Source organism: Lepisma saccharinum, unplaced genomic scaffold, assembly GCF_977018435.1.
Source record: "Lepisma saccharinum unplaced genomic scaffold, izLepSacc3.1 HAP1_SCAFFOLD_117, whole genome shotgun sequence".
NCBI classification, from domain to species: Eukaryota; Metazoa; Arthropoda; class Insecta; order Zygentoma; family Lepismatidae; genus Lepisma; species Lepisma saccharinum.
In genome coordinates this window covers 1,073,000-1,094,096 of record NW_028142937.1, presented here as the reverse complement: position 1 = coordinate 1,094,096, position 21,097 = coordinate 1,073,000, and the positions used below count along the sequence as shown (strand labels likewise).

The window sequence follows — 21,097 nt, the reverse complement described above, 5'->3', positions numbered from 1 at the left end:
GCACTGTGCCATGAAGGCACATTCAACGGATGTGGGGATTGTACTCCACACATTCTCGATCTTGGCCATTTTTGTAGGTGATGTGATCAGCACCATGCTCCAGCCACCTTTACTTGCCAGGGTTGTCCCCAGGTACCCATTGATTTGAGGCTTGGTGAGCATAGGAGTCGCTTTATGTGTTGACAAGATCTGAAAAATTCCGACCTTGGATCACCCACCTCAGGAATCATACTATAGTGTATTTCCATTAATCTTTATCATCGTTTGTTAAATAATGAGAAAATAATAATAAGAAAAATACACTAGATGAACTGAATAGCATGAGCAAAATGATATATAGTTCTTCAATCTGACGTGATTACTCAACAATACAGAGAAAATATTTGAAACTCATTCAGCGTTACTTGTGTGGGTAATACTGTACTATTTAATAATAAAACTGCAACAATAGCATGTTAGGGATAATGATGGTTTTGGTTTGGTTTGAGTTGCTGTTTTAAGTCCGCTTTATGCACAGTAAGGCTAATCGGGACTGGACCTACAGTTTAAAGTGGAATCCGAACCACTTGTGCCTCCACCGGGTATCGAACCCGGGACCCCTTGATTGCAAGGCAAAGACGCTACCACTGCGCCATGGGGGAGGCCCCGTAATGATGGTTTTGTCGTAGCATGTACAGACCAACATGTATTTTAATACCAAGATATTTAAGGTTGGCGATACTGATATATCAACATCAATAATATCAATATGGACATATCAAATATCAACATAGATGTATCGATATCAAATTTAAGGTCGGAGATACTAACTTATCAACGTCAATAATATCAATATCGAAATATTGAACATCAACTTCAATGTATCGATATCAACATCAATATATCAATATCAACGTATTGATGTCAATATTTTTCAATATCAATACTTTAATATTTTAAAAATATTGACTCGATATCGATGTATCATACAGCCCTAGGTAGGGCCCCACACATTCTTGATCTCACCCATTTTGGAGGTGATGTGATCAGAACTATGCTCCAGCCACCTTTACCCTGCAGATTTGCACCCCCGTACTCATTGATTTGAGTCTGGGTGAGCCCCAAAGCCACTTCATGCAGGGACAAGGCTGGAAAAATTCCAATCTTAGATCACCCACCCTGGTACTCAAATTCGAGTCTCCCCTGTGACACTCAGATTCCCTACTGACTAGACTACTGTGGCTCTCCAAAACACTGTCAGCAGGATATTTTTCTACTTATGCTTGAATTCCTGCCTTACTAGGGGTTAGAGAATCGCAATGTTCGACTACCTTTTACGTTCAGGTTCAAAATTAGACAAGATCTTTCAACTTCTTGTGGCTCCATCTTTCTGCTTGCCTGTCATCAACGACTGAAGGAAGGTGACCTGAAATGGGCTCAGATTCAACCAGTGTCTGTGCCAGTGCTTCACATTGCCACAGGGTGAGGACTAGTTTAGATTAGTTTATTTTCTCTTATCCAAGGACTACCATTTGTACAACAAAAAAATTCATCAAGCTAATGTAGGTCATGTCATCAAGATTTCAATTTTCCTATTTCACTGGATCATTACATGTAGAAAATGATTACCAAATGGAAAATACTCAGATATTTTTTACAAAGTGGAATACAATGATTATACTTTTAAGCATTACACAAAATGTCATATGAAACAAAAATATATGTATAGGCTATACACACGCAACAGTCATCTCTTCTTATTTTCTTGTGAGATTTTCCCTTCAAAAGTGGTTAGTGCATTAAAGCTCTGATTTCATCTTTCTCTACGATGCTGCTTTCATGCATATTCAACCTTCTAAAAGTCACCCATGTACTATTCAATGTGTGTCCGTAACTAGCATATTTTTATCTTGCTTATTTATTTTTATTTTATTCATAGAGCCCAACAGGCCGAGCCCAATTATAGTGCTCTAATTACATAATACGTATTACTACAATGGATTCACTTCAGTGTTCCAGGAATAGTATTTTTAAAATTGTATAAACACATTGTAAAAATATCGATTGTGTTATTTACACTTGGAATTGTGTTGAAAGAGTTCCATGCTCTCCACACCCGAGAGGTAGAAAGAATTGAAGTCTTCGCTCTCTGGCAATGAAAGATTTTGTGCTTGAGACTGTTTCGGAAACATGATATGGCTGATAACAAGTTGGAATCATCCATTACACAGTTATTACTTTGTAGAGAAAGAGCAGGTCATTTACTTGTCGCCTGAGTGCTAGTTTGCTGAAGTTGTTCTCTGAAACTAGATTAACATATGAATCGAATGTTGGATATTCTCCACAGGCCTTGAAGCAACTTTTGAGAATATTGTATGCAATTAGGTAAGTCGTTGATAAGTAATAAAAACAAAAGCGGTCCAAGATTGGACCCTTGTGGAATACCAGAATATTATGTGAAGGGATGACTTTTGATTTTCCTATATATTACAGTTTGCATTCAATCGGCTAAATATGAAGCAAAAAAATTTAAAGTATTAAGTGAAATATTGAATGAAGCAATTTTCTGTATAATATATCATCGACAATTTTGTCAAATGCCTTAGTAAACTTGGTGTATATTGCATCAACTTGTCCTGTGTTATCTAGTACATTGCATGCGTAATGGGAGAAGTTAGCTAAGTTTGTTACAGTAGACCTCTTTGGAGTAAATCCATGCTGATGGGGAGAGATAACCAGATTGACATGTGCTAACACTTGTAAATGATTTGTTCAAATATTTTAGCAAGACTAGACAAGATTGCTATTGGTCTATAATTTTCTAAGCTTGACCTTTGGTGGGACTTGTGGATGGGACAGATCGACGATGTTTTCCATTTTGAAGGAAAAGTGGTGGTAACGAGGGAAAGGTTAAAAATTTGCAGGAAGGGATATTTTAAAATATGGCAACATCATTTTACTATATATGGTGGTATGTTGATGGGACCGGTCATTGATTTGAATTTCAACTTCATAATGGCATCTTCTACTTTGCTTAGGCAAATGTTGGGCAATGTGAAAATATCAAGTTGTTAATTAACAATTTCTATTTTTAAATTGTTTAAGTCATATTTAGCTCTTTCGGCTGCGTACACAGAGCATCCGCAATGACATTTACGTGTGTCAATATGTCTGTACTAGGGATGGCCAAACGGATCCGGATCCGAAAAATCCGGATCCATTCGGATCCGGATCCGGATTCAAAAGTTACGGATCTGGATCCGGATCCGAAAATTCCGGATCCGGGTCTAAAAGTTCCGGATCTGGATCCGGATCCGGGTCCGAAAATTCCGGAGTTTTTGGATCCGAATCCGAGAGTTTCGTATCTCAATCCCATTAAATATTACCACACCTTAAAAGGTGATCTTCGATTACAAAGAAATTTTTCATTAGTTAGTCCTACAAGATTTTTTTTCAAGTGTTGTTCCTAAAATACTTTGTGTAACGTTCGCATCGGCTAACACACTCGTGCACAAAAATAATCTTACTTGTTTAAAATAAAAAGTCAGAGGTGATTTTTTAAATGCCATTGAAACGAATATGTATTCATTCGAATGTATTGGAAATGAAAACATACATAAATGTGAGACCTTCAATTCCAGGATGAAACCTTTAACACATATAACAAGATAGAAATGTTATACAAAAATTATACAATTTTTCTACAGTTACAGTTTTACAAATTAAAATAAAACATTATAATATATGCAGTGTTATATAATTACAAAGTGTAAGACTAACAAGGGAGGTTATCTAAGTGTCCCCCTCTGATTTCCATGAAACTTGGCAGGCGTATAGTGGCCCAAAGGAAGAAATACGTGTTTTTTTTTGTTTCAGCTAAAAAACGGTTTTACGGGGCAAAACCCCCTCAAATGTCAAGATGAGGACAAATTGAAGTGATTGAAGTGAGGATCTGACCCCTGTGTCCCTCCGATTTCCATGAAATCTGGCATGTCTATAGTGGGGCCCAATGGAAGAAATACGTGTTTTTTTTGTTTCAGCTAAAAAAAACGGTTTTAGGGGGCAAAACCCCCCTCAAATGTCAATATGTGGACAAATTTAAGTGTGCATTTGACCTATGTGTCCCCCTCCGATTTCCATGAAACTTAGCAGGTGTATAGTGGGGCCCAATGAAAGAAATACGTGTTTTTGTTTTTGTTTCAGCTAAAAAACGGTTTTACAGGCAAAGCCCACTCAATTGTCAAGATGAGGACAAATTGAAGTGGGGATCTGACCCCTGTGTCCCCTTCCGATTTTCAAGAAACGTGGTAGGTGTATAGAGGGGCCCAAAGGAAGAAATACGTGTTTTTTGTTTCAGCTAAAAATTGTTTTAGGGGGCAAAATCCCCTCAAATGAAAAGATGAGGACAAATTGAAGTAAGGATCTGACCCCTGTGTCCCCCTCCGATTTTCATGAAACTTTGCAGGTGTATAGAGGGGCCCAAAGGAAGAATTACGTGTTTTTTTTGTTTCGGCTAAAAAACTGTTTAGGGGGCAAAACCCGCCTCAAATATCAATATGAGGACAAATTTAAGTGTGCATTTGACCTATGTGTCCCCCTCCGATTTCCATGATACTTGGCAGGTGTGTGTATAAACGGGTCCAAATGAAGAAATACGTGTTTTTTTTTTGTTTCAGCTAAAAAACTGTTTTAGGGGGCAACCCCCCCTCAAATGTCAATATGTGGACAAATTTAAGTGTGCATTTGACCTATGTGTTCCCTCCGATTTCCATGATACTTGGCAGGTGTGTGTATAAACGGGCCCAAAGAAAGAAATACGTGTTCTTCTTTTTGCTTCAGCTAAAAAACGGTTTTAGGGGGCAAAACCCCCTCAAATGTCAAGATGAGGACAACTTGAAGTGATTGAAGTGAGGATCTGACCCCTGTGTCCCTCCGATTTCCATGAAACTTGGCAGGTCTATAGTGGGGCCCAATGGAAGAATACGTGTTTTTTTGGTTTCAGCTAAAAAAACGGTTTTAGGGGGCAAAACCCCTTCATATGTCAATATGAGGACAAATTGAAGTGAGGATCTGACCCCTGTGTCCCCCTCCGATTTCCATGATACTTTGCAGGTGTGTGTATAAACGGGTCCAAATGAAGAAATACGTGTTTTTTTTTGTTTCGGCTAAAAAACTGTTTTAGAGGACAAACCCCCCCCCCCAAATGTCAATATGTGGACAAATTTAAGTGTGCATTTGACCTATGTGTCCCCCTCCGATTTCCATGAAACTTGGCAGGTGTATAGTGGGACCCAATGGAAGAAATACGTGTTTTTGTTTTTGTTTCAGCTAAAAAACGGTTTTACAGGCAAAACCCACTCAATTGTCAAGATGAGGACAAATTGAAGTGGGGATCTGACCCCTGTGTTCCCTTCCGATTTCCAAGAAACGTGGTAGTTGTATAGAGGGGCCCAAAGGAAGAAATACGTGTTTTTTGTTTCAGCTAAAAACTGTTTTAGGGGGCAAAATCCCCTCAAATGAAAAGATGAGGACAAATTGAAGTAAGGATCTGACCCCTGTGTCCCCCTCCGATTTTCATGAAACTTTGCAAGTGTATAGAGGGGCCCAAAGGAAGAAATACGTGTTTTTTTTGTTTCGGCTAAAAAACTGTTTAGGGGGCAAAACCCGCCTCAAATATCAAGATGAGTACAAATTGACGTGGGAATCATCTGACCCCTGTGTCCCCCTCCGATTTCCATGGAATTTGACAGGTGTATAGAGAAGCCCTATGCCCCCTGTTTCTTCCTATGCCATATTTACGTGGTTTCGGGGTCAGATCCCCACTTCAATTTCTCCTCATCTTGACATTGGAGGGGGGGCCTCTATACACCTGCCAAGTTTCATGGAAATCGGAGGGGGAGACTTAGACCTCCCTTGTAAGTGTATTAATTAATTAATTACAAATCGCGCATGCGCGTACACACACACTATATATATATATATATATATATATATATATATATATATATGTGTGTGTGTGTGTGTGTGTGTGTGTGTGTGTGTGTATGTATATTATATATATATATATGTATATTAGCAGGTAACAATATGTTATAAACACATTCTTACTTTACAAAGAAGCGCATGTGAGATGGCAAAACGGATCCGGATCCGAAAATTCTGGATCTGGATGCAAAAGTTCTGGATCCGGATCCGAAAGTTCTGGATCCGGATCCGAAAGTTCTGGATCCGGATCCGAAAGTTCTGGATCCGGATCCGAAAGTTCTGGATCCGGATCCGAAAGTTCTGGATCCAGATCCGAAAGTATCGGATCCGGATCTGAAAATTCCGGATCCGCGGATCCGGATCCGAAAGTATTGGATCCGGATACGAATATTCTGGATCTGGATGCAAAAGTTCTGGATCCGGATCCGAAAGTTCTGGATCCAGATCCGAAAGTATCGGATCCGGATCCGGATCTGAAAATTCCGGATCCGCGGATCCGGATCCGAAAAATTTTAGGATCTGGATCCTAGGGATCCGGAACCAACCGGATCTGGATTTTGGATCCGCTAGGATCCGGATCTGGCCATCCCTAGTGTGTACCGTCTTTAATAGCTTCGCAATTTTGGTGGGACTTTTTGCTTTTGATATAGGACGAATCGAGGAGGGTCAGCACTTATCTGGTCCTCAGACTGTTTTGTGTAGTTAGCGTAAGTTACACTTATGTGTTTCTTAACCTGTGCGCAGAGCTGAAGGAATTTTTCCCGATGGTATTCTTTGTTCGTAATACTTTTCTTACATTTTAACCTGTTGCAAGATTTAGCTATAATTCTTTTCACTATAGCAGGCTTAAACCAGCAAGGATATATTGAGTACTTTTATTTTTTAAGGGGAACGCATTCATCAAATATGCCATAAATTAATGCGTAGAAAATATCGACAGCTTCATTTACGTTATTGGCACTATTTATTAGGGTCCAACACATTTGTGATATCAAACTGTAGAGTTTTGAATAGTCAGCTTTCTTAAAGTTGTAGGTTGAAAAGTTTTGTTTTGATTTATTTGACTTTATGGAAAGACATTTGATTTCGGTTATTATTGAGGGGTGATGGGGAGAGGGTGCTACTCTCTGCTTGCATCTATATTACTAACATTAGTTAGTAGCCTAGTAGCCTATTGTTTACATTTAGAATATTGTTTACGTTTCTGAGAGTATGGTATGACATAAAAAGTTGTAGATTGTGACACACTGGCCTAAGACTTTATAAATCTGCGTCTACACTTGTAATTTCTGGTAAATTAAAGTCACCACAGAATAGTATTTTATCTCCTGGTTTAGTATGGGTTTCAACAAAGTCGTAAAATTTGTCATATAATGCTTTAGTTGATTTGGGGAGGAAGTACACAACACCAATATAGAGAGGAAATTTCTTGTTAAGCAGTACTTTAACTAAGTCATGAACTATAACAGAAGGTAAAATGAATCATGGTGCACAAAAAAGCCTCTAATTACCTTAGAACAGTGGTAACCAAAATATTCAATCAACTGAGTGCATCAGAAATGTCGCACACAGCAACATGAAATTCCAATTTGTCATCTATTCATGAGTAATTACAACCATTACCATATAGCCTCTTAATATAAGAACTATTCATAAATTAACTTAATAGGAAAAGTAAAAATCCTTGCAAAACACATTGTAACAAGTCATAGAGGCCAGAAGAAGTGTAGATGCAGGGACTCCACAGAGTTAAGATTTTGACCATTGTGGAGGTGATGTGATCAGCACCTTGACCTCCAGCGTTCTCCAGGCACCAATTCTATTAGAGGCTGGGTGGGTGTACCCACAACTGCCTTACTGAAGAAGGTCCATCTGAGATCACTTACCCTGGAAATCAATTCTGGGTCTCCTGCAGGCAGTCAGATGCCAAACTCACTGGACAACTGCAGCTCTAAGTAAATTAACTTAATATCTAACAAAATGATTTAATTTGCTTTTGAGTTGATTTTATTTTATTAGCATCTACAGGCTACAGTTTTGTAAGAAACAAAATTACAAAAACTTACCTCAAAGTATTTGCTGTCTACTTGCAGCCACAATGACATGAAAGGTGCAATTGAATTCATTGATTTGTTATACATGTTGTATACCCTATTGGTCTTGTAAGCTACTTCAATGTTTGCACTCAGCTTGCTTAACAAATAGTCAACTAGAGGCAACTTGTCATCTTCATTTTCTTTCTTTATACGTGTCTTAAAATTAACTGCATCCTGCAAGAAAAATAGTAAAACTCAATTTAGGAAGTTGATATATTTCAGTTTGGGAATTAACATGATTTGACATGCAACACTTGTATCGATTAATTTCTCATCTGCAAAATGCCTCAAAAAGTGTAGAATCTGAAGCAAATGCTTACTTTTCATATGGTCATTTAACACACATGGATAGGTAACAAATTCTGCAACTCTCAGTCCAATTATTAATAGGTTGTGTTTACTGGGTAATCATGTTATGTTCCATGAGAACTAATCAGTACCTGCAATATATTGGCTACAAATTTTTACAGTGAATCAACTAATGAGCTTTAGTACACCAGGCAAGAAAAAAAAACCTTTTACCTGCATGGAATGTTAATGATTGGCACCCATGCTAAATCAACCAGTCATACGCCAGACTGAAATACTAGGGTGGATGCCACTAAAAATTTTGACCATGAAGGTAATTTAGAGTCATATTGTAAAAGGGTCACACAAAAGTCATCCAAATATAGTCATGTAACACATCAAAAGAATGGCATGGACGAGACAAACAGTTTGGTACAATTTTTAGGTCACAATATCGATCTCAGAATTAGGTCATGAAGGTCAATATTTTTATGAGACCTGCGGTCAATTGGTTTAGCATTGGTGCTTGCTATCAACATTACATGTATTAAAAGTCATTTTAAGCCTACTCAAAAGCTCATGTTACATGCTGTCTGGACCATATGCTATGTACAGTCCTGGAGATAATTTTAGATATACGTGGGTCGTTCAATACATAAGTTTCCGTATGCTGTAATTTTTTTTATTTTTAAGATACATTAGAAAACTATACATATATGTGTAGGAGGATCCTTCCTCACTTCTCCACATAATCCCCATAGAGATTCAGGCATTTGTCCCACCATTGCACCGATTTGTCCATAGCCTTTGCAAGAAAATCAGGGCTCTGGCTATTGAGCACTATTCTCACATTACGCTTCACTTCTTCATCTGTTTCGAAACGATAACCTTGCAATTCAGACTTTAACACCGGAAAAAGATGCAAATCACTAGGTGCTAAATCGGGGCTGTATGGAGGGTGGGGCAGCCGTTCCCACCCCAAGTCCATCAGCAGAATGCCCTTAGCATCCATGCTTATCAACTTCTTATGACGCGAGCCCACGTTTTCCGAACAAGCATTTACTTTTCGCCCTTGAGTGCATGCTCCTTCACGTCTGATAACAAATTGATTGTTGTTCCTTGTAGACGAAGGATGGCGCTTGTCAACCATGTGCTTCTTTTTAATGGCGTTGCTTTATACAATATTTTATAGCACAGGGAAACTTATATATTGAACGTCCCTAGTATCAAAAATGATAAGTAACGGCATATTAAAACTTAACTGTGATATGAAAAGTTTTATAATAAATATATGCTATTGTAAGTGAAACGCAACATTTCTGAAACTTAAAAAAATATTTCAATAAACAATAATCGAGATGATGAAAGGACGAACAATGAACATGACAAACACAATGACACATCCATGCCTTGACTAGGGTTCAAAGCTGGAACCCCTAACTTGACATTGCCCACTCTGCCATGGAGCCACATGTTATTTAGTTATCTTATTGTTAAATGCAAATGAACATAACTATTCATGGAACAAGAATGCTCTAACCTTTAACATGCTTTGAGGTTGGCAACACTGGAGGTGATGGCCATCAGCCTGCAACCACCCACTGCCCATACACTGGGATAGAGGGAAAGACATGTATAGAGCCTGAAATGCATGTAAAATGATAGAGAGGCCTCCAATGCCCTTTTGAAGTGGCAGAAGCCAAGTACACTACTGCAATGCACTGCACGGAAAGATTATCATCTCATGCATAGGCACACAACAGAATATGCTCACTGAGAAAGTTCAGAAATATGTGGGGTTTGCTCAACTTGCCACCTAGAGAGCAGCCTCTGCTGCTTCTCATCTAGTTCTATCAGTCCTTTCACGTTCTTGTGAATGAAAAGATCAGAAAGCTGCAAAACTCCATTGTGGAGTTCTATCAGTTGCACTCTTGTTTCTGAAAACATCAGCCATTAAATGAAAATGTCGAAATCAATGAACCGATCTTTTCTCACTGCCTGGTAGTATGCATTTTCCATTCAAAATGAGTGTTGGCATACTTTCGGGAGCAAATAATGAAACATTTGGCATTTATAACCGCACCAATTGATGGAGACACTATCAAAGTTTTCTTCCATTCATTTTTCCCCATTCAAATTCCATCAAAGTCAGTCAGTTACCATTGAACAACACACTCCTCTGAAAGTCTTCTTTGGATAGTGATCCTTAGGTGTTAAAAGTCGAATCAGCATAGGCCACATTGCTTCTTTCTTTGTTGCTTTGCTTTGTGAAGTTCCCTCTGATTTTCTAAGACTCCATTGGAAAGCCTCTCTAACGTGGCCCACTTGTGCTTCTGTTTTTTCCACTTTGCAGGCACTCTGTATCCTCAAACTGTGCACATCACCGGCAAATGGAATGTGTCATTGGACAATGACAACAGACTGACTTGACCTGCTAACTTGTAAAATCTGCCTCCTAGTGGCCAAATGCATAACTACACAACACTGTCTATGACGAAAGAAAACTTTGAGTGTCTCCACCAATTGGTGTGGTTATAAAAGGCAAATGTTTCATGACCTGCTCAGAAAAAATATTTAAATCCCGACAATAATATTGAATAACCCTGTATAACATTCTCAAATTGGGACTATGACCTAGACCTACTTCTAAGATCGATATGCTGATCCAAAAATAGTACCAAATTGTTTGCCTAGTCCATACCTTTCTTTTGATATTATATGACTATATTTGGAAAACTTTGTGATTAGACCTTTTAGGTCGCAATATGACCTTGCAATAAATAACCTTCAAGGTTAAAATTTTTAGTGGCATCCACAATAGTATTTCAATCTAGCATATTACAGATTGATTTAGCATTGATGCCAATTATTAATATTCCATGCAGGTAAAAGTCATAATTTTGGTCTTTGGCTGGTCTATTATTTATTGTATCATAATAAATTAAAATTTGATAATTTCATTTTTAAAAATTGTACTTAAGAAGATGTGTTACAAAAGAGTTACTCCCAGGGGTGCAGTGAGCAACGTGATCGCTCAGCTACTCGATGGCCAAGGAAGTGTTATTCGGTGAGTGTTGCTTACTTACTTGCTGAGCAAACTTTAACCTTCCTTACCACAGAATATATCATTCTTGTGTTTCCATCTTACGGAACAAAGAGTAAGAATATGGTGGCTAATGAAGAAGTATTTGTGACTATTGGCTGTGATATAGGGTAATTACAGAGAAAGTTCAAGTAACAGAAGGTAATATCATTTTCCACTATTTATAATTGTATTCAAATTAAAGTGTTGTTTATTCCAAATATACACTGTAGTTTTAGAAAGTTTGTGCAAGTGTGAAAAGGAAAATTTCAACAGTTATGTCCACATCAACCATTTCACCATTTCAATAATTAATAGCTTTTGAAAATCACTGAAATCTTGTTTAGTCAAAGCAGCCACATTGGTCACAGATCAATATTGGTTTGGTTTGATTTGGTGTTTTAAGTCCACTTTATGCACAGTAAGGCTAATCGGAACTGAACCTACAGTTTAAAGTGGGATCCGAACCACTTGTGCCTCTACCGGGTATCAAACCTGGGACCCCTTGATTACAAGGAAATGACGCTACCACTGCGCCATGGGGGAGGCCCACAGATCAATATCAAAGGCACTCATATTTGATCAATGAGCACACACAATCAAGCAAATACTCTGTCTGCTCAAGGAGTGAAAATCTTACTCATCAAGCATCACTCAGGTACTACACACACACCCAGGTATCTGAAATTGCAATGCAGATCATTGAGTATAGTGGGACAAGAAGAGAAAGACAGATGAATGAGCATAGTATCGATGAATGTTGTGAATGGAACATATGCTATACTGTAACATATGGATTAATTATATGATAAAAACTAGGGATGGGACAGATTGATCAATACTCTATCGGTATCGACCAATATAGGCGTATCAGTAAAATTACTGATTATTTTTTTAAATCTGATATATCTATAAATATCTTATAATTTAGTGCAATATTCTGCCTTTTTGTCATAATTTTTATGGATATTCTCCATGCCTTACTTTTTTGAAAAGTAAATATCTAAATATGCAGCTACTTTTGCACTGCAGTAACCTGGGAAGAAACATTTACTAAGGAGGTCAATGAACCATTCAGGTTCTTCAGGGATCATTTGGAATTTTATATTGGAGTGGTAGAATATCAGTTATTGGTATCAGTAAATTTCATATTGGTACTCTATCGATATTGGCCAAAATTGCATATTGGTACTCTATCGATATTGGCCAAAATTGCATATCAGCCCATTACTAATAAAAACATATCTTCTGGTTACTGGAAATGAAAACAAGAAAATATGGCAGTCTGCATGTTCCGTAATTACAATAAATGTAATTAATACTTGAAGAGAGTGTTTATTATTTTTTTTTAAAAAAAACATACAAGAGTACGAAACATGGCATCAGGCTCACGGTTTGATAGTTGAAACAAGTGGATGTGTTGAAGTACATAAGTAGAAATTTGATATTAAGTCTTCAAAAGCATTGAAATGTTTAATGTGCCAAATGTTAATTTTAGGAAGCAATTTAATAGATTATAGTGCAATATTGTTAAATTTACTATAACTTCTTTGAGAAGGAGCATAATGCCCCTGGACACTCCCCTGTAAGAAACAGTCTGATTAATGCAGAACTGGCAAATACAGAACAATTTACAGGAAATAACTTCATTCAGTATTATTATACTGCAGGAGGCCTTAGAAACAGCGTTTCGCGGGCTAACAGCAAACATCGCTCGCACACTATTGCCGATACTCTCATGTCGTCTGCTCCTCAGCCGAACAAACAGGCCGAGGTAGCAAGAGGCAGAGGTCACTCACCCTTCCAGAAGGGTGCAGCGAGCTAGCTGTGGCAACCAGGCTCGCTCATTCACGGACCTGATTGGTTCTCGCAGACACACCCCTATATTTTTGTCTGCTGCAAGCCCGCAAAGCGATCCTTTTAAGGCCTCATGGAGTATACTCAAACCACAAATTGAAATAGCTTTTCAGAATAAATCTGAATTAAAATGAACACTTGGCTGATATGTTCAAATAAAAATGTTTGCTATTGTTTGCTAGTAGAGACTTTAAGATGGAGGAAATCCTATATATTTCACTAAAACAATTGTAGCATGCTGAAAGCAACCAATGTCTCCTGGATTCAATTCACAGTCAGCAAGAGAAAAGTTCTCACCCAACAAAAGATGCAAAGCAGGGAGATATTGCTAATAGTCTACTTTGTTTCCTGGAAAAGATGTTTCCTTATGAGTGGACAAGCATTAACAGAAAAAAAATATTCAGTAATAAATAAAATCTCAAAATATAACAAAAAATGTCATTACTTTCTAGAAAACTATACCTGAAAAATGAAAAAAGCAAAATTGTAAATTGGTCCAATTATTTCATGTTGCATATTTTTATATGGAAAAGAAGCAAGGCGAATCCAGTTTATATTTAAATACAGGATTCAAGATTGAACTTGACAACACCAAGGTAGCATACTTTAAATGTAATTTAAATTATGTGATATGTAAATAATAATATAATAATAATAATAATAATAATAAAGGGTAACCTAAAACATGAGTTTCTATGACTTAAGGGGAAGATATGTAATCTTGCTCTGCCTCTCCTGAGAAAATATCCTGTGGCACTCTTATCCTCATGCATTCTCATTGCTGTGATTAATCCAAGAAGTAGAACATCAATGTAAAAGAACACAAAACCCTTTTAAAGTTCCAAATGAAAAGTTATTTTTTAAACAAATTCCAAGTCTGTTATACAACAAAATTCAAAGCCTTTGTCAAATTTCAAAATACCATCACACACTCCCTGCTTTTCTTTCACCTGTAAAATGTAATCAGTTGACTTTAATAATCATTGTGACTCCTGCAACCATACATAGTAACATAATTATATTATTACTAAGTGTGTTAAGTATATACATGTGCATATTCATATTATTTATTTTTAAGATGCACATTGTTCATATCCCCGTTTAAGGAAACTTTACTTCTCATGGGAACAAAGCAGATTCTTGTCTCCCAGATCTGACCTAAATTCCACATCTTTCTTCCAAAAGGGTTAATCTTTTGCCTGACATCTCCCACATTTACATAACAATAGTAGCGGATATTTCGGCCCAAAACTTTCACCAGCACCTACAGAGCTTGGCCAGTTTCTTGAAATTTGGCCTGCAGGACCCTGCAGTTGCAGTTTGCAGTTCAAATGGAAAGGGCCAATCAGGGCTTGTCCCCTTTATGTGGTACTTTGGGAAGAAAGGGAGCCTGTGAGAGAAGAGAGGACAACAGTTTTCGTGAACACGTACACGGACAGTATTTTGACAAGCGTTCATAGAGGACACTTTGTGGAGTAACACACGCACGCATGCAGTTTGTTGTGAGAGTTCATCGCAGTTTAGACAGTTTGTCCAGTGCCAGTGTGCTTAAGGTGCTCGCCGTGCATCAGTTCGCTGCATGTGTTAGTCTCAGGGTTGACCCGGGTGGGCCCAGACCAGTCTTTCCCATGCAGTTTTTTTTAGAAAACCTATTCGAAAAAACCACCAAAAAAACCAGTCAAAGTGTGTTTTTTTTTTCAGAAAATGTTGTAAATTATGGCTTTAAATACTTGTGAGGTTCTATAATTGTCAATTGCTTTTGGAAAACTTGTAAAGATAAAGCTTATCAGAATTTATAATACTGAAAGTAGTGAATGTAGTACAAGTCATAGTGGGTTTTTCAGGTTGTTTTCCTCAAATCATGCTAGAAATGAACATTTAACACAAATAAAAAGATCATATATCCAAGAAACAAAAAAGAAAAAGTATCACAAATTTTTAAATAAAACGTTTGCATTTATTGATGCATCATACTTGAACAAAGCTTATAATTTTGAAATGTGGGAGCACTTTGGTTACCAGTCACTTGCTTATGTGGGGGGAATCCATAGTGGCACATCATAGTTTCAACTGTGATGATTAATTGATACAAGAAATGTTTATATGTTTAAACATTACAAGGGAGAATTGAGTACATTTTTTATTGAAATATTGTTAATTGTGACATAATTAAATTCGAACACTCTTTAAATGATTTTTGTCATTTCTCATCCTAATGGGTTGCTTGCCTATGCAGTAAAATGTCATTTATGTCTGTTTAGGAGCTCTGAGGCCATGCAAGTCGTGCATCTTCATAATTACCACAATGTCAGCTTTGTGCACGAAACTTACAGCAGCATTATGTACTTGCACTATAATTTGACAAAAAAATTATCAAAATATATAGTGCATAATTTAGGAGGAGTATGAGTTAGGGTGGATGAGCAGAGAGGGATAAGTCATCTATTTAATGATGATGATAACTGCTGTAAATTTAGAATCATTTAGGTGAAATTATTTCTGCAGCTAAAAAATGTGTGAACAAAATCGAGCAATTTGTTTCAATATGGTAGATTGGTAGATGAAAAATTAATTTTCCACAAGTTGCAGGCAGGCTCTATGCTATGCTCTTAGGAGTGGAGGTAAGAGGTAAAATCACACACATTCTATTTTTGATACCGCCATAAATGCAAAGCTTTTGAGTTGCAATTTTTATAGTTGCAAGATAACTTGAAGGATTGATCTCACATTGTATTTGAGAAATATTGGCTATCATGTTTCAAGATAGTAGATGAGACTGGTTTAACATGTCTTGCGAAAACTTTAAATTATGCTTATATGACTAGGTTATATTTTCGTAGATTAAGAAACTTAAGTCTCAGCAATGTTGCGATATCACTTGAGTTTTAAGTTTTTAGTAAAAACTCTGTAATGTAGTGTGTATTTTAGGAAGGTTATGGGTAAGTCACCAATTTTGAGACCATTTACATTTGTTCAAAGTATTTCAAGATTGTAGAAAAAAAATGATTTTTCGTATGCCGAGGTAGAGTCCAAATTCTGATGACGATTTCAAAACTCTGCCTAAGCTACATTTCTGGAGATTAAGAAAGGAGACTCTTTAGAATATTACGGCTTTGCTTAAGCTATAATTTGACAATAAATGTCTTAAAATATAGTGCACGTTTGGGAAACGTTGGGAACCAAATTGGGGACACCAATGTTTTGACCATGGGAATTGCCATTACCATAGCAGCCAGATATTTTGGAAGATGTATAATGTATTCCATTTGGATTAAATCAGCCATGCAATTAAATACAGCAAATTTGTAATTTGGCATAGTTAATATACGAAGGAGGTATTTATGCTTGCTTGAAACATCCAGAAAAATAATGAGAAAACACAACTGTGACAAACTGTGAACAAACTGTATTGAAGCAGATTTAAAACATTGTGTTACATACTATTTTTGAATAATCTAATGGTCAATGGCATATGAAATAAATGAGATAAAAAACATGTTTGTAGCTGTAGCATAATTCATTCCAACATAGACACAACACTTCATTCACAAAATAATGTGTTTCATAAACTGAAGTTCAGAATGGTTTTGATTGATATGCTTTATTTTCCTTTGCTTTTTGTGCCACTTTTGGGTAATTTGCGAAGATGGAGATGAGTGATGATATGATGAAATTGATGAATGGACACTCGCAAACATCCATGCCCTGGCTGGGATTTGAACCCAGGACCCCTGGCATCATAGCACCACTTGCTTACCACTCCGCCATGGGGGCTGGCGAAGTTCAGAATGGAATATTTACTAATCGTATTAACTAAAAATGTGCTTGATCTTGAAAAACACATACTTTCACCACTGAGGTGCCAGGGGGCATGAGAGGGTGCTTGCGCAACCCTTAATTTTCTTCTGCACCCCCTACGTTTATTGAAAACACTAACATTAATATGTAATATTATGTCATGTTGTCATATTGAGCACCGAATGATGGGTACTGAAGTAAGACCGTTATTATTGAATCCAACAGGGAAGCACTGAAAGAGGTGCCGATACTTTTCAGAACTGGCGGCAGTCTCTATAAAGATCAGCGGCCAGTTTCTTTTCTTTTGTCGGCATTGTTGTTATGAATTTTTTCTTCTTTGGTTTCTTCAAGTGGTCTGTTCGTGGTTTTTAATAATTGCCTATAGCTTAATGTGATTTTTTTTTTTTCTTCTTCCTTACATTGGAGCAAAAATTTCAGCTGCATTTAAGGTATCACCAGGTCATGCTCGGGAAATTATTTAATGTGAGTTGTAACATGAAGTTTAGTTTTCTTCTTAATACGTTCTATGAATTTGTTCCATGTAATATGTCTAGTAAATGTACCATTTCAAGCTTTTTTCAAAAACTGTTAGGAAGAGGCCCAATGTTCACGATGAAATTTTACAGTTTGTTGTTGGGGATAGTATGACAGAAGGGATTTTAAAGATGACACAGTTTCTTGCTCTTCACGTTTTGTCTTGTGGCAGACGGAAGGTATAAAGTCTATGTATTTTGTACCTCCATTGGTTACATTGAAAAGGTTCAAGAATTGTGTTTTTAAGGGCGGAGGAAAAAGGTAGCAAACCTGATTGATAAAATTAAATCTGTAAGAAGTTATGATTATTGCTTTTTTTCTGGGAAGAAAGATTGATATGTTACCATGTTGTTTGTTAATGTGTTCATCATAACAATTACTCAAAATTGTGTTATGTTCATAAACGATGATGCATACACACACACACACACACACACACACACACATGCATTTCTCTTGTTTGTTTCACTGATTGATTGATTGATTTGCTTTATTTTACTCCTCTTTTCTGCCACATTTGGCTAATCGCAAAGATGAGAACAAGTGATGATATGATGAAATTGATGAAAGGACACAAAGAATACCCATGGCTAGGCTGGGATTCGAACCCAAGACTTCTGGGATAGTAAGCATTTATCTTGTTAGAATAAAATGTTATTAGTCCTCACCTATAATAAGATGCCAGTATCGAGTGCCGTTGTTGACTATCAGAAAAAAAACACTGGTCACAACATATTTTGTACCCCCACCCCTTGGTAGTCTGATTCTTGGATAAACCAAAGTATATGCTTCCTCAATAACTATTACACCCTCCTGGAAGAATAGAATCAAAGTGTTGAAAAAAAAAAATGGAACAGATTATGTTAACATAATTGTTAAATAGTTTTTGATTCAGTCAACTATTCCCTGTCACAGTTATTTCTGGAGTAAGGGTGCGCATAGCATCAGAGAAGGGGATGAAATAGAGTGGGCAGAGCGAAGCAGAGTACATGCTGCTGTGAAGGCTGTTAACTGCAGTTGCTTGCCCCCCTCCAGGCAATCCATTTCTCTTTCCGGTGTTTATTAGTGGAGCCATCTCGTGTTACTACTTGCGCAGAGACTTGTTTTCGTTTACTTGGATAGTTGAGACAGAGTATAAAGCAATACAAATTGAATGTTACAATGCATTACTACTAGGAGAAAAAATATTTCATTTTTAATATATATATATATGTGTTTAAACATAACCTGAAAAAAAAAAAAAACCCAGTTTTGCCCAGGTTTTATCTGAAACCCCCCCAAAAAAACTGGACAGTTTGTAACCATGTTGGATGACACTTCGTCCATAACAGTTCGTCAGTGCATTAGTCCGGTGCAGCAGTACACTAAGTGATATTTGAGTTGCCCAGAGGGACAGTGCCAGTTGGGAGTTGTGCGAGACAGGGCTGGTGGGCATGCATTATGCTGAAGACAGTGTGCATTCAAAAAGTGTCACTCAAATGACACATTTCCACAGTCACATGAAGAATAAGTTACAACTGTGGACAAGGCCAGTGTGATGATTTTGAGTCCTGGCTACTGCTGGAAGTTTGCGCAGCAACTTGTTCTTGTGAACCAGGCTAGAGTCCCGGCAGTGGGTACCACAGATAAGTGGGACCAAGATAGCAGATGTGCATCAAATGAGGAGTAGAAAACAATATAAATATCATGTAAATAAAATGTATATAGTGTATACGACATATCTCCATAAGAGCCCCTTGATCTTGATTCACTTTCCCCTGGTATCTGCGGGATTTTGTTGTGTTTAGGTTCGTGCAAACTGAGTCGGCCACATTGGTGAGAATTATTGTATGTCAGCCATATTCTCACTCAACGTGGTCTGGCTACATTGTGGCTTCCAAAAGTGAGACAGCAACTATTTGCGTGGCGTCTTGGCTTGGTCGCTTACACTCCTCAAGGATATATCGCATGTAACGTACATTATTCACAAAAATCCACATACAATCAAAGAGAACAATATTACAAAAAAAGAAATTTTTAAACTTCAAAGAAATATTGCTTACCATCATTGCAGAATTTACATCATCTCTGATAGCAGCCAATTCACATTTCTGAAATGAAACAAAATGTATATATATATTTTTTTAAAAAATAATGATTCGCAGGGATAATTAAACAAATGTTCTACATTCAAGTATTTACAAAATTATAAGTTTAAATGATAAATTATAAGCTGTGGTAGCTCAGTCATTAAGGCATCTCCCCAGTAAATGAGAACCAGGATTTTTTTCTTTTCAAGCAGCTCCAGTGCCCACCCAGTATTGAATAGTGGGTAAATGGAGGAAACTATGAAGCAGGGGGGGGGGGGTAAAGGCACCATAGCCATGGTTCTGATCACATCATCTAAATCATGGATTATTGTAATCCCTAAAGGTGAATAAATAAATGAAATCAAATCCACACCTTCAACCATGATCAAGAAAGTGTAGGTCCCTAATTCCATACCCCATATACACCTTCATGGCATGGCGCAACACACAGGGGAGAAATTATCAGTAGGTTGTCATGCATAAAGGGACTCTGGGGTCCATCAAGCCTCAACTAAATGGGTACCTTGAAGCAACCCTGGGGAAAAGGTGGCCAGAGCATGTTGCTGCTCACATCACCTCCAACATGACCAAGATCAATAGAATGTGTGTGGTCTTATACCTTCCCCCCCCCCTCCATCCCCCTATACATGCTTCATAGCATTGCACGGACAACAAATTTCTAAGTGAGGTGAGTGTACAAAAACATTCAGACCCTGGCCAGGATTCGAACCTGGAACCTTCCATGGGCCTGTTCCGAAAGTTGCACGAGTTATGGTCAATAAGTGCTTCCGTGCGTTTTGTGAGGTTTATTATGCTGTCCCAAAAGTCGCATTCCGTGCATCTGTGAAAGAACGAGATTCACTAAATACAGGGGCCAGGAGGTTGGTTTGTTCGGTGAGAATTGTCTGCTGCCCGCAGACAACGCGTGTGCATGATGGCTTCAAACTGCTCTAGTTCGGAAAATGTATTATATTTTTAACATAGAGCAATATGAAGCAACATGCACAAGCTGAGTGTGCCTTAACTCTTCCTACAATGTGATTAAAATGAGTAACAGTGCTCGAAGCAGAGTTTATTTCTGCTAGTAGCACATGCCTTCTGCTGGACGCCATGCAGCAAATTTCTATAAACATAAAGCTGTGCCTGCGCTTTCGTCTAGAGCAACCCAGAAGTCTGTAAAATAACTGGTTTCACCAGGTTCACGAGGCCAGTTACTTTCGTTCGATTCGTTAGTTTCGTTAAGACCTTCGGAACGCACCCCATATTTATTGTAATTTCATTGTACACAAGCCACAGCAAATCAGTCATATCATGAAATATATTTGTTCTGTGCCAAACCGACAGCAAACAGCCTCTCACAACAGAAAATGGCTATAAATTAACAATTAAGTTAATATGATGAATGTGAA

At 37.6% G+C, this 21,097-nt stretch overlaps 1 protein-coding gene and 1 non-coding gene across 2 annotated transcripts in view; both read right to left on the bottom strand.

Annotated features, from left to right (window-relative positions):
• The window catches only part of LOC145982327 (uncharacterized), a 111,074-nt gene that overhangs the window by 26,410 nt on the left and 63,567 nt on the right, over positions 1–21,097 (bottom strand). Inside the window, exons 7-8 of the mRNA XM_083115888.1 lie at positions 19,662–19,709; positions 8,031–8,234 (exon numbers count right to left, since the gene is read on the bottom strand). Coding sequence (XP_082972014.1) covers positions 8,031–8,234; positions 19,662–19,709 — 252 coding nt within the window. The remainder of the gene's footprint in view (positions 1–8,030; positions 8,235–19,661; positions 19,710–21,097) is intronic.
• On the bottom strand, positions 570–644 carry TRNAA-UGC (transfer RNA alanine (anticodon UGC)). Its single transcript has one exon. It is a non-coding gene; the product is annotated as a tRNA-Ala (tRNA).